Below are 13,360 nucleotides of genomic sequence, written 5' to 3'. Positions count from 1 at the left end.
GCGGGGTGTTCTGGTGGGGTAGCCCAGTAGGAAGCTCTCAATGACTAACATATTCCCCAGGACAAATCATAGGCTGTGGCTCTCAGTGAAACACTCTGTATCATCATGGAATTAACTTTAAATAGCTTTTTAATAAAAGACAAACCCACACCTGCAGAGATGAGAACTTTGTTCTCTCTGTCCTTGGCCAGCTTGGCAGTACCGTGTCTGGGAGGAGGCCAAGATCATGTCAGCCACAAGCATGTCCGCCTTCCTTAAAGGCATGTTTCTCACTCATCCCCCAGCACGCTCAGGTCTCTGCCAGGCAACAGGCAGCCAGAGAGAAAGAAACTCACAGGCCTGTACCAGTGCCTTCCCAAAGTAACGCTTTGCAGGGTGTTTCCCTTGTTTTTTTGGTTTTTCTTCTAAAAGCTGGGCTGCTCTCAGCGGTTGCCCTGCTCAGAGCAGCGTAGCCGAGTCCCCCGAGAAACTGCCGTGAAGATGCTACGGCTTGTGCTGTGGTTGCTGCCGAATTTGATGCTGTTGGTACCGGTGCTTTTTATAAGGAATCATTCAAGTATGGAATTGGGGTCAAAAAAAGGGTGCTGAGAAAGGCTCATGGCTCTTGGCAAGCCACATCTCCGTGCTGTGTTTTGCTGGTTTTAAAAGTACGTGTTAGGTGTTAGCCTATGTCTTTTTTCTCCAGGATTGATGAGGAGCACTGCCTAAATCGATACCTTCCCCATGGCAGTTCAGGGTCATGCTCCCCATGTTCAGAGCACTGGGACAGACAGGAGCACCATCCACGTAGGGGTCCATGGTGGAACACGAACTCCTTCCCTCCCCGGGCTGTACAGCTGGTTGAACTCCCTGGGAAGGGTACCCTGTTCCCCTGCGACAACTTCTAACCTGCTCTTTGGGTCCTTGTTTAGGTGAACATCTGCCTGCCCATATTCTTCATCCTGGCCTGCTTGTTTCTCATTGCTGTTTCCTTCTGGATGACGCCGAAGGAATGCGCGATTGGCTTTGCCATCATCTTCAGTGGGATCCCTGTTTACTTCTTCGGGGTCTGGTGGCAAAACAAGCCCAAGTGGGTTCTCCAAGGCATCTGTAAGTATTACCAGTGAAGAGCAAGGGTGCAGCCTCGGCTTTTGCTCCAAAAATAGCAGCTTCCCGGTGAGCGTGCTACAGCTAGTAGCGCTGGCTCTGCTCCGGGTAGCGGAGACTTCCGTTGTCTTGGCTCTGATCGATTCTTCTTTAACAGTAACAAGTTTTAACCTGATGATTACCTTATCTACCAAGCACCCAGAACGCACCCTGACTTGGGATAATTGCAAAGTTTGGGCCAAATACCATGGGTTTTTTTTTTTTTTCATCTTGGCAAACAGGTGGTTGTTATGCAGTGGAGCGTAATGTGCTGAGCGCATCGCTGCTTTTCTTCTGCCTCCTGTAAAAGCACAGGGTCAAGCCTTTTGTCAGCAGAGAATCCCTTTCTAGGGGTGTAGGAAGGGAAAAGAAGTAACAGCGTAACAGTCTGAGCGCAGCTGGCCTCAATTTGCCTGCTGAAAATTCGGAATTAGTCCCAATCCATCGCTTAGCCAGTGCTAACGTGATCCAGTCTGATCCAGTCAAAGCTCTCCTCGGCGTCAACATGTGGCAGCAGAGCGGAGGGAGGGGAAAACCCCCTGGATATTTTCTCTTACGAGGTTTATTTTGAAGGTATCTTTGTATAAGGTTTTCCAACAGCTGACGCTACACCACGGTGTGTTTTGAAGGGATGGAGAGGCCGTGCTTGGCACATGTAACCTCTGTCTGAACAACTGAATCAAGAAAGTCAATCTGTGTTGTCCAAGTAACTAAACTCTACCATCTGCCTCCCAGCTCTCATACGACAGGCTGACCTAGAAAAGCAGACAAGTAGAAATGCCCGGCCTTAGCTGGATGCTTTCCGTGAAGAAGAAAAAGGCTTTTAACAGTGCTCAGCACTTGTTATTCTTTCCCCCCCCCCATCTCTCTCTCTCTCTCTTTTATTCTGAGTACTAGGCTCAGTTCCTGGAAAAGCCATTTTTGCAGTGCCTGGGTGGCAAATTACCATATTAATTGTTTTCCACCACCAAAGGCTTGTAAGGAGAATATAGAAAATATTCTGGGAACACAGAATGATAATCCTGCAAATGTCCAGTTAGAAACATATGAACTTTAAACACATGTGTATATTCATATATTGCAGACAACTTGATCACCTCCAACTGATCTGAGTTCGACTTTGTGTGTAGTTAGAATTAGTGTTAGCTTTACCCGGCAAGACTATCTTGTGATCTCCAAACACACCGCGAAGCAGCAGAAAGCACAGGTGTGTTTGGATACCAGCCACCAAAACTAACGGGTGAAAAAATAAAGTTACTTCAGTTTAGCACCTTTCCTGTGCCAACTTGCATCTGAAACGCTTCCTTTGCTCTTCACCTGCTCTGTGCAAGGCAGTGGACTCTGCCTTGTGTTCGGTATGCTGAGTTGGTTTTGTCCTGGGTACTCAAGCCCTTAAAGAAGGTGCGTGCACATACAGCCGAGGTTTTCAAAACTGGAGGTAAAAAGCATCGGCTCATATTTTCTGTGCCCATTCCTGCGATTGTGCCTGACTCAGTTTTGGCTGCTCGCAGTTCTGGCATCCAAACGCAGTTACGGTATCACCATGCAATTAGAAACTGGTGTCAAGAAGAACCGGAGCCTCTCTCGGGGCAGTACAGCATCCTTGCTGCAGCAGCAAAGCTCCCAGTGTTACATGTTTAAGATCTGGGCTTGAGTAGAGAGTAGCCCAGGGCTTGTTTGCTTTCAAGTCTTCAATTGTATTTGGACTAATCTTGCTCAGAACCACTGTGGGGAGGCGAATGGGTCAGCCCTTTTGAGGCAGAGTATCATGAACGGAGACCAAGATACACGTTGAGCCCCTGCGTGCCATCTCTGACCTGTACTTTGCTTTCTTCCCATAGTCTCCGCAACAGTCCTGTGCCAGAAACTGATGGAAGTGGTTCCGCAAGAATCATAAGCAGGAAAAGCAGAGACGTTCAGCTCAAGGAAACGCACAATATTATTTTAAGACGACACAAGGAGAAAACGCTTCTGATCCCTCGTAAACGAAACCTAGGCACCGGAGCACCCCGTGGGAGCTGCTTCGTGTCTGACGCCATGCCCTCGGCTCTGCCTTGCCTCCTCCAGCCCCTCCGTCACCACCCTTTAGCCTGGCAGATGAGGAACCCTGCGATGAGAAGTTCTTGGTACGAACGTGGGCCAGGAGGAGGAATTCCTGCCGGCAGCTTCAAAGGGGTCCTGCCTGTCCGGCAGCAGCGAGTCCGATGGGCCGTGTGTGTGTGTGAGATACTGAGGGCTGTACTTCAGTTCTGTGTAGGCTTGCTTGGTTTGGGTCTGGGATCCCCCAGGTGACGGCGGATCTGCTCATGAGCCCGGTTTGAGTGTTGCCAGCTGTACGAGCGTGCCTGGGGCTGGGGCTGGGACTGTCGCAGAGCCGCAGGGTGGTCCTGAGCCTGGCCCACCCGCCTTGTCTGGTCAAGGCTGATGTTGGCTCACATGCTCACACACACACAAACTCATACCAAAATACATGCTGCTGAGTGCTTTGGACTCTGTCCGCTGGCAGTGACTTAGGGGAGACAAGGCAGAGCAGAATTAGTGTCAGAGAAATGATGTGGGGAGGCCTCGTCTGACTTTCACTGCGTTCCTGACAAGAGCGCTCGGGGTCCCCTGCCACTGCCTGGCTTTTAACTCCCAGATCCAAGCCATCTCCCTGCTGTTGAGCCACTCCTCCGGGATGCTCTTCACCAGAATGCCCATCCCGTGGCCCTGTGAGTTAGCAGTGGGGCAGGTGCAGGCCTGGGGGTGGAGTTCCTCCTGATAAACCCAGAGAATTGCAATTAGCAGAAGGCCGAGTCCTTGGCTTGCTCACTTCTCATGTTTTTCTGTAGATAGGCTCTCATCCAGCATGGGACGAGCAACATCATGCTCTCCAAATGGCCCCGTTCGTTGCCCTTGGTGTGATTCATGTTTGCCCCTAAACCATTTGCAAAGAGAAGATAAGGGTGGGATTCCCTTGGCTCGTTCCCTGGGGTCTGTCCGTGCATTGCCTGTCACCGTGCCCTTCGTTATGCTGTGTCTCTCCTAGAACGTGCAGTGGAGATGGGACCAACCGGGTCTGGGGGTGTAGAAAGGGGCAGGTGTCCCCGGATGGCTGGAGCCTGGCTTTAAGCTCGGTCTGCTGTAGATGGTCTGTTTTGCTCTAAGAAGCAGGGACTGGGAGCCTGTTCCTCCTTCATGCAAAACTGCAGCATCAGGTTTGGCTTGGTGAGATGCCCCCACCAACATCCTCCCGCTCAGGGAGCGGTCTTTGAGCATAAAGCATGATCCACATGTGAAATCTGTTGCTGTTGTGGGTGGTGCAGTCCCATCCCCTGAGCCCACCCAAAATTCCTCTAGTTCCCAAGTAATCAAAACTGTCCTCTTAGGAACGTGTTGCTTTATTTGGTCAAAAGCATCACCCTTTCTGCAAAATTGTAGTTCTTGAACAATTTGCTCATAACGCCACTGCGCTTAAGGTGATAGCCGGAAATCAAGAGCATCTTTTTCCCATAAGTGAGCTGCTTCAGTCTCTGTTACGGATCTTCTTTGTGCTTGTGCTTTGTGCAAATGGGTTGTTGAACTACTTTTTCTCCTCAATATTTTTGTAAACTAAGCTGGTTGGAAGCCGGGATCCTCCACGAGCTAATGCTTTCTGCTGGATTCTCCTCTTAGTGTAGAGTTATTTTGGATGAAGAGGCATTAAGGACACCAATGGTACTAGCTCATGCTTTGTCCTTGTAAGAAGTTCTTAAGCAAAAAAAGACTGTGTGTTATAGCAGGTGGCAGCTTCTGTTCAAGTGTGTGTGACGATGACCGTGGCTATGTCAACAAGTGTCTGCGTGCAGCTCTTTGCTATTGCTTCGCCACCCACGCGTCTTTGCTTTGAGGCAGCGCAGGAGGAATAGGTGAGACAATCATCGTGCTGAAAACCTTTGCTGTCAGGTTGCTTATTCCATGGCAGCACAGCGTAGAGATACCCAAGCCAGCTCAGGTGCCACTTTACACGTGTTAGTGTTGAGCTCTCCTGGAGCTAAGTTAACCTGGGGCGAGTTGCAGCTGGTTTGGGTACATCTACAGTGCAGAAGAACCCAAAGTTATGGCCAGTGCCTGGCTGTTCAGGGACCTACGTGCAATGAATTGGAGCATCTCAGATCCAGTGCCTGCGGAGAAGCATTTGCATAAATAAGGTCGTGAACCATAAAACCTGAACTGAATTTTTGGAATCCTCTTCCAGCTGAAGGCTGAGATGTTTTGGCAGGGTAGTGATGGGAAATCACTGCTTCTGCTGGACCTGTTTTATCGAGAGAGAACCTCAGTCTGTCCCCTTCCATTTGGTCTGCAGTTTTTTGGCTGTGATGGTCTCAGGGCCGGTTTCCTGCAAGGCCTGGGTTCAATGTAGGGGTTCTCAGTGCTAATATATACCAGCAGAATTAACTTGTGATGCAAAGGAAAGGGATTTTAACTCTCAGCCACCTCAATCCAATGTAAATTAGCACTCAAGTCCAAGCCACAGAGAGCTCAGAAATAGGTCCAAACATCCCGAAGGCGTGGCGGTTGCTTGGTTTGGACACATCTTTAAATGACTTTCACCAGTGATGAAGACCCATCACTACCCAATATCCTCTTGGTGAACCTTTCACACTGGTTTTAAAGAGAAGATGTCACACTGAGAAATAGTTTTTTATTAATTAACTGATCTGAATTAAATCTTTAACTCGCTTGCTTGCTCTTGATGCATTTTCATGATTCTTCACTTGCTGCTAAAGATCTTTCTCTTGTACTAACCTGCTGGCTCTGGCATTGATACCATATGTTGCGTGGTGATCTCGCCAGCGTCTCCATGGCAATAGAGGTATAGGAAGAAACTGAACCAGATACCAGCACAGAATGACAAAAGCGTTGAATTTGGTCAGCCACAGCTCACATCTCAAAGTTTAGCTTTCAAAAACCTTTTGAAAACCTGATTTCTTTTATCCCTGATTCATTCGCCCTGATAGTTCCCCTCCACCAGAGCTTGGTGTCATGACTGTAAGAGGGTGGGTTATTTTTTCCTGGAGGTTAGGGAGATAATGAGTAAGGGGGTAAAACTGAATTTCCTTTTATAAAGAAAACACAACTAAAGTAATTTTCACTCCAGTGGGTGAAACTGCTGTTAGCAGCATCTGCTGTCCAGCACAACAGCTTGAACTCAGGTCCGCAGCCAGGATTGTCTGCTGCCCTCGGGGCTTGTCTTCTTCAGCTGGATTTTGGTGTGGAAAAAGAGAGAATACATCCCCGTGAAAGACTTCCTTGCTGCTTGTTTTCTTCAAATGTGGAATGAGATGTGTCACGGAGGGCGAGGGGAGCAGCAGAGACTTCACAGAAAATTTCTCATCGTTCCCAGCACTGGATGTGGGATTTTTCTGTTGTTTCTCTGTTTGCTTGTGCTCTTTCGAGCCCGTGATCAGTCACGCCTGTTGCAGCCCACCAAGGGAGCTAAACCCTTCCCGCAAAGGACACATACAGCCACAGTGACCAAGAGTTTGCTTTCCTAAACAGTAGCTACAGTTAAACGAGGTACCGCGTGAATCTATTTCATATGGCGGTATTCTGCAAATACAGCCGGAGCGGTCGTGTCAGTGGAATCATAGAATCCTGGAATGATTTAGGTTGGAAAAGACCTTTCAAATTATCGAGTCCAACTGTGGAGCCGTGGCTGCGTATTTCTGCGAGTGATGGCTGTGCCGCAGTAGTCCCTTGGTCCTTGTACTAAACCCCCTTTCGATTATCGCTCTTCTTAGCGTGTTTTTAAGTATTTAGACTCCCAGGCAGTCAGTTGTTAGGGGTGTTCATGGAATAGCATCCCGCAGGGATTGCTAAACAGTAGGGCAGGGGTGTGCAGGAGCTGGCGGCCAGGTGCTTTCTTACCTGTTGGATTCTTCTTTCTAAATGAGAAACCTTCTTCCCCCCTGAGAGAGGAACCAGCCCTGCGCAGCCCTGCAAAATGCTCCTGGCCAAAAATGGGGGGGATTTAAGTCATCCTAGGTGGATTTTTATTTTCTTTTTTTTCTTTTTTTTTAAACTTCCTGCAGTATTTGCAGTGTTTTCCATCTCAGATACCGTGTTCTGGTAAACATGCTTTTGTTTTTAATGGCACCCTCTGTGGATACTAAGTTCAAAGGGACTCTTGTCACTATTGAACAAACTTTAAAAACCCTTCAACTGGATTGAAACTCTTAAGACGCGGCTTTGTTGTTCTCTGAGCCCTCTCCCTGCAGGCAGCTCAGGCAGGGGAATAAATTGGGCTCCTCTGCTGTGGGTCTGCCCCAAGAGCAGAGCCCTCGAGGGGCAGCGGCGTTGCAGCAGAGCTCTTCCCCACGGCCGCGACTTCCCAGCCATGAGAGATGTTTGCAGTGGCAAAGTCTTGGTCCACCCGTGAGGAATCGCGGGGAAGGTTTCCTCTCAGTTTGGGAAGGTACCCGTGCCTTCAGCTGAGGCTACAGTGTTCTCGGGCTTTAATAAAAAATAAATAAAATTAAAAAAAGAAGAAAACAGCCAAATGTTGTCATTACGCAACACCCTGGCTGTTTGGGGCTATTCTTGTGGGATGCCAGCTTTTCCATCAACTTTTCCAGTGGTTGCGCAACTCCGTTTCTGCTGACATCAAAGGGGAAGCGATGTTGGCCATTGAGAAGGGGCTGGAACAAAGCTTCCTACTGGAGCTTGGGAAAGGGCAGCCCAGGGGCGAGACGGCTCCGGTTCCCCCCAGGGCTTGCGTTGAGGTCTGCCGGCTGGCGCCGTGACCTCGGCAGAGCCGCGCGGACTGAATCGCAGCCTTGTGCCGGCCCTGGGAGCCCGGCGAGCATCTCTGGCTGCGGGACGGGCCGGCACGGCTGGAGCCGGCAGCGCTTGGCTGCCGACCAGGGAGCGCGGCAGCCGGCTCCCTGCGGCGATGGGAATCTGCTCCCGCGCCTCCGCCGGGGACCCTGCCCGTGCCAGGGCATCCCGCGAGACCTCGGCATTGAAGGATGCTCAAGGGGCTCTTCATTTCTGGTGGCTTTGTGAGGAGTTACAGCCGGTCAGCCTTACGCGGGTTTTGCCCGTACTTGAGAAGTTTCTTCCCAGTGTAGACGGTCCGAACTGGAACTAGCAGCTGGGGCGGGGGGGTGCGTGTGTGCGGGATGCTGCTGGGGGTCAAAGCCAAGTGCCGTTCAGCTGCACGTAGGAAATGTGGCTTGGATTAGGTCGCCCCTAAGGAACCGATGTCCAGAGGATTATTTCTTTGCTTTTAGCCCCCTGTTCCTTGCGTGAGAAGGGGTGTTGCTTCCTGCAGCTGTTGAAGTGTTAATGAGAAAAAAAAAAAATATTTTTTTAAATATTGAATTAATTTTTAAAAGGCCTAAAAGAGACTTTATATCTACACCTAAATTATTCCCGTTGGGTGACGTTCATCTCGGCGCAGGGGCTCTGCAAGCGCTGGGATGCTCTCCCGCATCGCAGCCAGCGGGACGTGGCACTGCGGGGTCCGGCTGCGTCTCCTGCGCTGGGATGAATTTCACGCATAGGGAAAAAATCCTGATTTGTTCCGCGGACAGGGTGAGGTCCGTGTCCCACCTAAATCCTTGCAAAGGAAGAATTTTAAGTGGTACCCGGACTTTGCGCTCACCCGCAGAACAAAAGGAGGGTGAAATTCACTTCTAGTGAATAATCTGACTTTTCAGAGATACCTTTGTTCTCAAGTTCGTATTTTGTTGGTTTTTTTTAAAAACACAGAAAAAAAAGGATCTTAACCTACAGAAGAAAATCTAGATCTGATTTACAATTTTGTTATATTTGGTTGCTTTAAAAATATTTTACTAATTTAAATGTTGCTGTAGATGACATTCTATTTATTTTAAGGGGTAAATATCTTTTAGTCTTAATACTTCTACAGTAAGCGCTGTCTATTTACAATGTTTGTGTTCCTGTCAACACAGCTATTCCACAACTGACCGAGTGCTGGTCAGCCAGTAGTAACTTAATCAAATTGCCTTGTAAAACAAGATGTCTCCTGCAATGTATTTTTCCGAGTATTTCTTTATTCTTTTATGTCTGTGGTTAACAAATCTGTTAAATGTTTGGGTTGTTCAATGTTTTGGGTTGTTTTGTTTTGTTTTTTTAACAAAGAAAGCTGAATTACACCTCTCTTGTTGCTGGTCTTTGCCTTGAAAACGTTGATTCTGCAAAAGGTTGCCTTGTTTATCCCACATCCACCAGCACCTGAGCCCTGGGTTTCCAAGCGTTCCTCTTGCAGACGGGTCTAGGAGCAGAGCCTAGCAATGACAGCACCCATTCCTCTATCACCATCCTCCTTTTTAAAATTCTAGTTAGCGTTTCTGGTTTTGCATGTGTTAAACCTGAGGGGATGGGGAAATGGGTGAGCTTTGGGAAGAGGTGGGAGCAGAAGACAGATTCCCAGGCTGTATCTGCATGGTTACATGAGAGAGATGCTGCTCATGCTGCTGGTAGGAGCTTGCAGCCTAAGGAAATGTCTAGCAGCAGGAAGGTATCAAACTTTATACGGGGAAAGTGATCCTCTGCTGCAATCCCTCTTCCCCGTGTCCTTCCACGCTAGAGAGATGCCCTGTCTGCGGGAGGGGGTAGAGGGAGGGGAGGGGATGCTCGGGCGTACAGAAAGGTGGAGGTGTGAGGGTCGCTTGAAGATGTGCGCTTCTGGGTGTGCAGATGGCAGAGCTCAGAAGTTCTCCTCCCTAAAGGAGAAGATGGTGCTGAGACTATTCTGTTGACACCCCCCAAGAGGAAGAAATGGTCGTGAAATGCTAATGGAGCTTAGGAAGGCTGCAAAGAAAACCCAGTAGTAAAGGGAGACTTCAGTGATGCCTACAAAGGCTGAATAGATGTTATACACACATTTCATACTGAATTTTAGGTGCTGCAGTCAACTGACGTCTTGAACAATGAGAGAGTTCACAAGAAAGAGGCAATTCTCCATTTACTCTCGAGCACCGTGGCTGTTTCAGAAAGTAACACTGGCAGAGAGAATCTGCAATGTTACATGCTCAAGCCCAACATCCTCGTAAGCCCAACATCCTCGTAAGCCCAAACCCAGCTACCACAGTAACATTTAACTTTAAATTATGCATATATAAAAAAAGGAAGAAGTTAGAGGTGCAGAAACGAGCATGCAGTTACAAGGATACCGTGCGACACGGGGCCTAGAGGCTCTCCAATATGGCATTAGAGACTCTTAGTGGAGGAATTAGAGTAATCTAAGAAAAACATCTCTAAAAGCCAGCATCGCTGAACAGCAGAATAGCCTGTGCCATTAGCGATTTAAGAGAGATCATTCAAAAAGTGACAGTTGTGGCCAAAGAAGGAAAACAGAGGAGAGAATAAACTCTGGCAAATTAAACATAAAACCTCAATAAGAGAAGTCAACAGTACATTCACAAGTGGGACGCTGACGGCACAAGGAGGAGAAGGGCTGTGGCGCCCGCAGGAAGCCTGCCAGAGACACAGCGGGCCCCGTGCTGTGCTGCAAAGTGCTTTAACAGATAAGGCAGTAGCACAGAAATGAAATGAGTTATTTGCATCCGTGTTTGCTACAGACTTGCTTGGAGAAGTTCCCGTGCTGGAGCCTTTCTTCACAGGGAGCGAGCCCAAGGAACCGCTGCCAGATAAAGCATCGTGTTTCAGAGCAAAGCTCTAGCTTTGGGATTCAGAGGCCTTCGAGAGCTGCAAAGGGTCCCAGATCAGATTAAGCGCTACCAGCAGGCGTGTGCAACCCGCTGCACAACACGGCAGCGATGCCCGTGGCATGGGAGGTGGCAAAGAGGATGCCAGTATAGGTCAAGGGTCCAGGAGTAGCCCAGGCCAGTTGCAAGAAGCTGTTGAGTGAGCAGGGAGATGCAGAAGAGCATCCTGGGGAGAAACACGCAGCTTTTGTACAGGGAGGTCAGGCCTCAGCAGACCACCAAGCTTCCAGTGCCTCATATCCTTGGGTTTTCAGCAGGCTCAGGTCTCACTGAGCTTCCCATGGGGTTTGAAAGAAAGAATTAATCTCGGTAATAATTGTTTGGAAGAAAGAAAACACTGGTAAAAGTAGTTAATAATGGAGGGAGGCGGTGTGCAGAGCTTGCCTATGGATCTTCTCTTGGTTCAGGCCAGTTCAGCACACACGATCTGGAAAAGGAGATGGACAGGGGTGGCAAAGTCTCCTGGAGAACGAGCATTTTTCAGGCTCATCAAATATAAAGTTGACTGCAACGAGGGATCTCCTAGCAGGGCAATAAAACTGCAGCTGAGAAGAGTGTTAGGAAGCGAGAACAAAAAAGAAAAATTGCTGCTGTGTAATGTCACTCCGTGTGCCTGTCCTGAGCGCTGAGCTGGTCCAGCCACCCCACCGGGGCTGGGGGCTGCAGGGGGAGCGGGAGAGGACTTGGACTTGCTGTTGCACGAGCAGTGGGCGAGCGCTCGGGCTTTCGGCCCAAAACAAAGGCAGGAAGTGTCTTTTCGCACACGGCAGCGTTAATCATGCGCTCAGTGTCAGGGGATGTTGTTGAGACAACTTTTATGTGCGCTTAAAAGTTCAAAAAGAGCTCAGATAAAAGGGTTTGTTGTTAACTGCAACAGCCCTGGTGCAGCCGCAGCCTCAAAGAGCACGACGGTTGTGAGTCCAAGGCTGGAAGGACAAACCTGGGAAGGGGTCAGACCTCATGTTTCATATGAGTTTTCTCTGAAAGATCACTACTGATGGCTGCTGGAGACGTGGTCCTTTGGCCATGTGTTGACTTGGCTCCCCCCAAGTTGTCCTTTCCTTTGGTGCCACTGCAGCAGCCGTGCATTCATCTCCAGAGGATGAACGTCGATTCATCAATAGTGGCAAGGGAAGCCCCGCAGTGGTAGAGGAAGCTTCATGCTGGGCTTTGCCCAGGAAGGACTACTCACTGCATGGAAGCCGCATGTGGACCCAGCGTGGTCCCCAGGCAGCCCCGAGCTGTCTAGACACATCTCCCCTGCTTCGGTCTTGGGGCTGCTGGTCTTTTGTCCTGACGGCCGGAGGTTGCAGTGGTGATGGGAGGGGGCAGGCGTGGGAACACGGCCCTTCTGGAGGACACACAGGCAGCGAGACTGACTTTTTTCCTCCCTCGAACCAAAAACATGACATTTTTCTTCCCAAACCCAGGAGCGCCTATGTGTTTGAGCGGCCCGGAGAGAGGCACGGGGGTTTACCACCAAAGAAGGGTGAGCCCTTGGAGCAGCAGGTAGAAATGCCTCTGCAAACTGGAGGCAAGCCCAGCAAAAAGCAATAAAGCAGTTGTTTATTTGAAGGTTTGTGCAAAAGATGAAAGGCACTAAATATGTTTGGGTTGGGAAGAAGCCACTAAGGGTGGGGTGTGACATGGGCTGGGCTTCAAGGCTGCAAACATAAATGAAAGGAAGGAGCTGACGAGGAATTGTGGATCGAACTAATAAAGGGATCCTCTGAGGCAGATAAATTAATACGCCAAAAATGAGATAGAGGTATGAGGAAATTTAATAAAAGGAGAATTGATGTTGACAAACTTCCTTGCAGCAAAATACACCCAACAACAAAATTGTCCCCTTAATATTGAAGCAATGGAAGTTCTGCTTGCAAGTCTTTTTTTTTAAAAGGAGTTGCTGGTATTTCACCTGTTGTACAAAAGCCATCAAATAAGGGTGTCTCTTCAGAACGTGCCAGTCTGTCCTGATTTTGCTGGAGACCGATTTAAGGTGTCAGAGCTCAGCGGCACAGGATTTATAGACAAGTGGGTGTTGTAGATCTTTAACAACAGGATGCCTCTAACCCCCTGATTACCAGACCTTGAAATGTAACAGAGGGTTTTTTACAGATACCTGTAAGTTTTCCCACCCCTGCATATTTACTGAATATTCAAGTTTTCTGCCTATCTCAGACTGCCATCCCCGCCACTGGGGATGGACGGCAGAGGAGATAGTGGTGTGGCTGGGGGGGGACCTGGAAATCTGGGCTCTCCTCCAGCCAACCACCATTGTGCCTGGCTGTGCCTCAGTTTCCCCAGCTGTGAACTATCTTGCCCACCTGCCGAGAACAGATGAAAAGCGCCGTCTGAATCAGGTGGGGCAATAAGCGCTGGAAATTCCCCTGGTCTTCATCCAAGCTGCACAACGAGAAAGATAAATCCACATTTGAATCCCTACATAGAATTAAGAGACCAGGGAAGTAAGAAATTACAATTCCTCTTGCCTGAGCCTCTCTTTCCTAATTTAACTA

General features: G+C 49.0%; 1 protein-coding gene across 1 annotated transcript in view; it reads left to right on the top strand.

The window, feature by feature from the left end:
* SLC7A5 (solute carrier family 7 member 5) overlaps window positions 1-3,541 on the top strand; it is a 36,785-nt gene extending 33,244 nt beyond the window's left edge. Inside the window, exons 9-10 of the mRNA XM_075510987.1 lie at window positions 912-1,089; window positions 2,967-3,541. Of these exons, the coding sequence (XP_075367102.1) occupies window positions 912-1,089; window positions 2,967-3,022 (234 nt within the window). The 3' untranslated portion in view covers window positions 3,023-3,541. The remainder of the gene's footprint in view (window positions 1-911; window positions 1,090-2,966) is intronic.
* Window positions 3,542-13,360: the final 9,819 nt, after the last annotated feature.

This window comes from Mycteria americana, chromosome 8 (genome assembly GCF_035582795.1).
Source record: "Mycteria americana isolate JAX WOST 10 ecotype Jacksonville Zoo and Gardens chromosome 8, USCA_MyAme_1.0, whole genome shotgun sequence".
Lineage (NCBI taxonomy): Eukaryota > Metazoa > Chordata > Aves > Ciconiiformes > Ciconiidae > Mycteria > Mycteria americana.
Note: the sequence above shows the minus strand (reverse complement) of the source record. Positions and strands in the feature narration are given on the sequence as shown.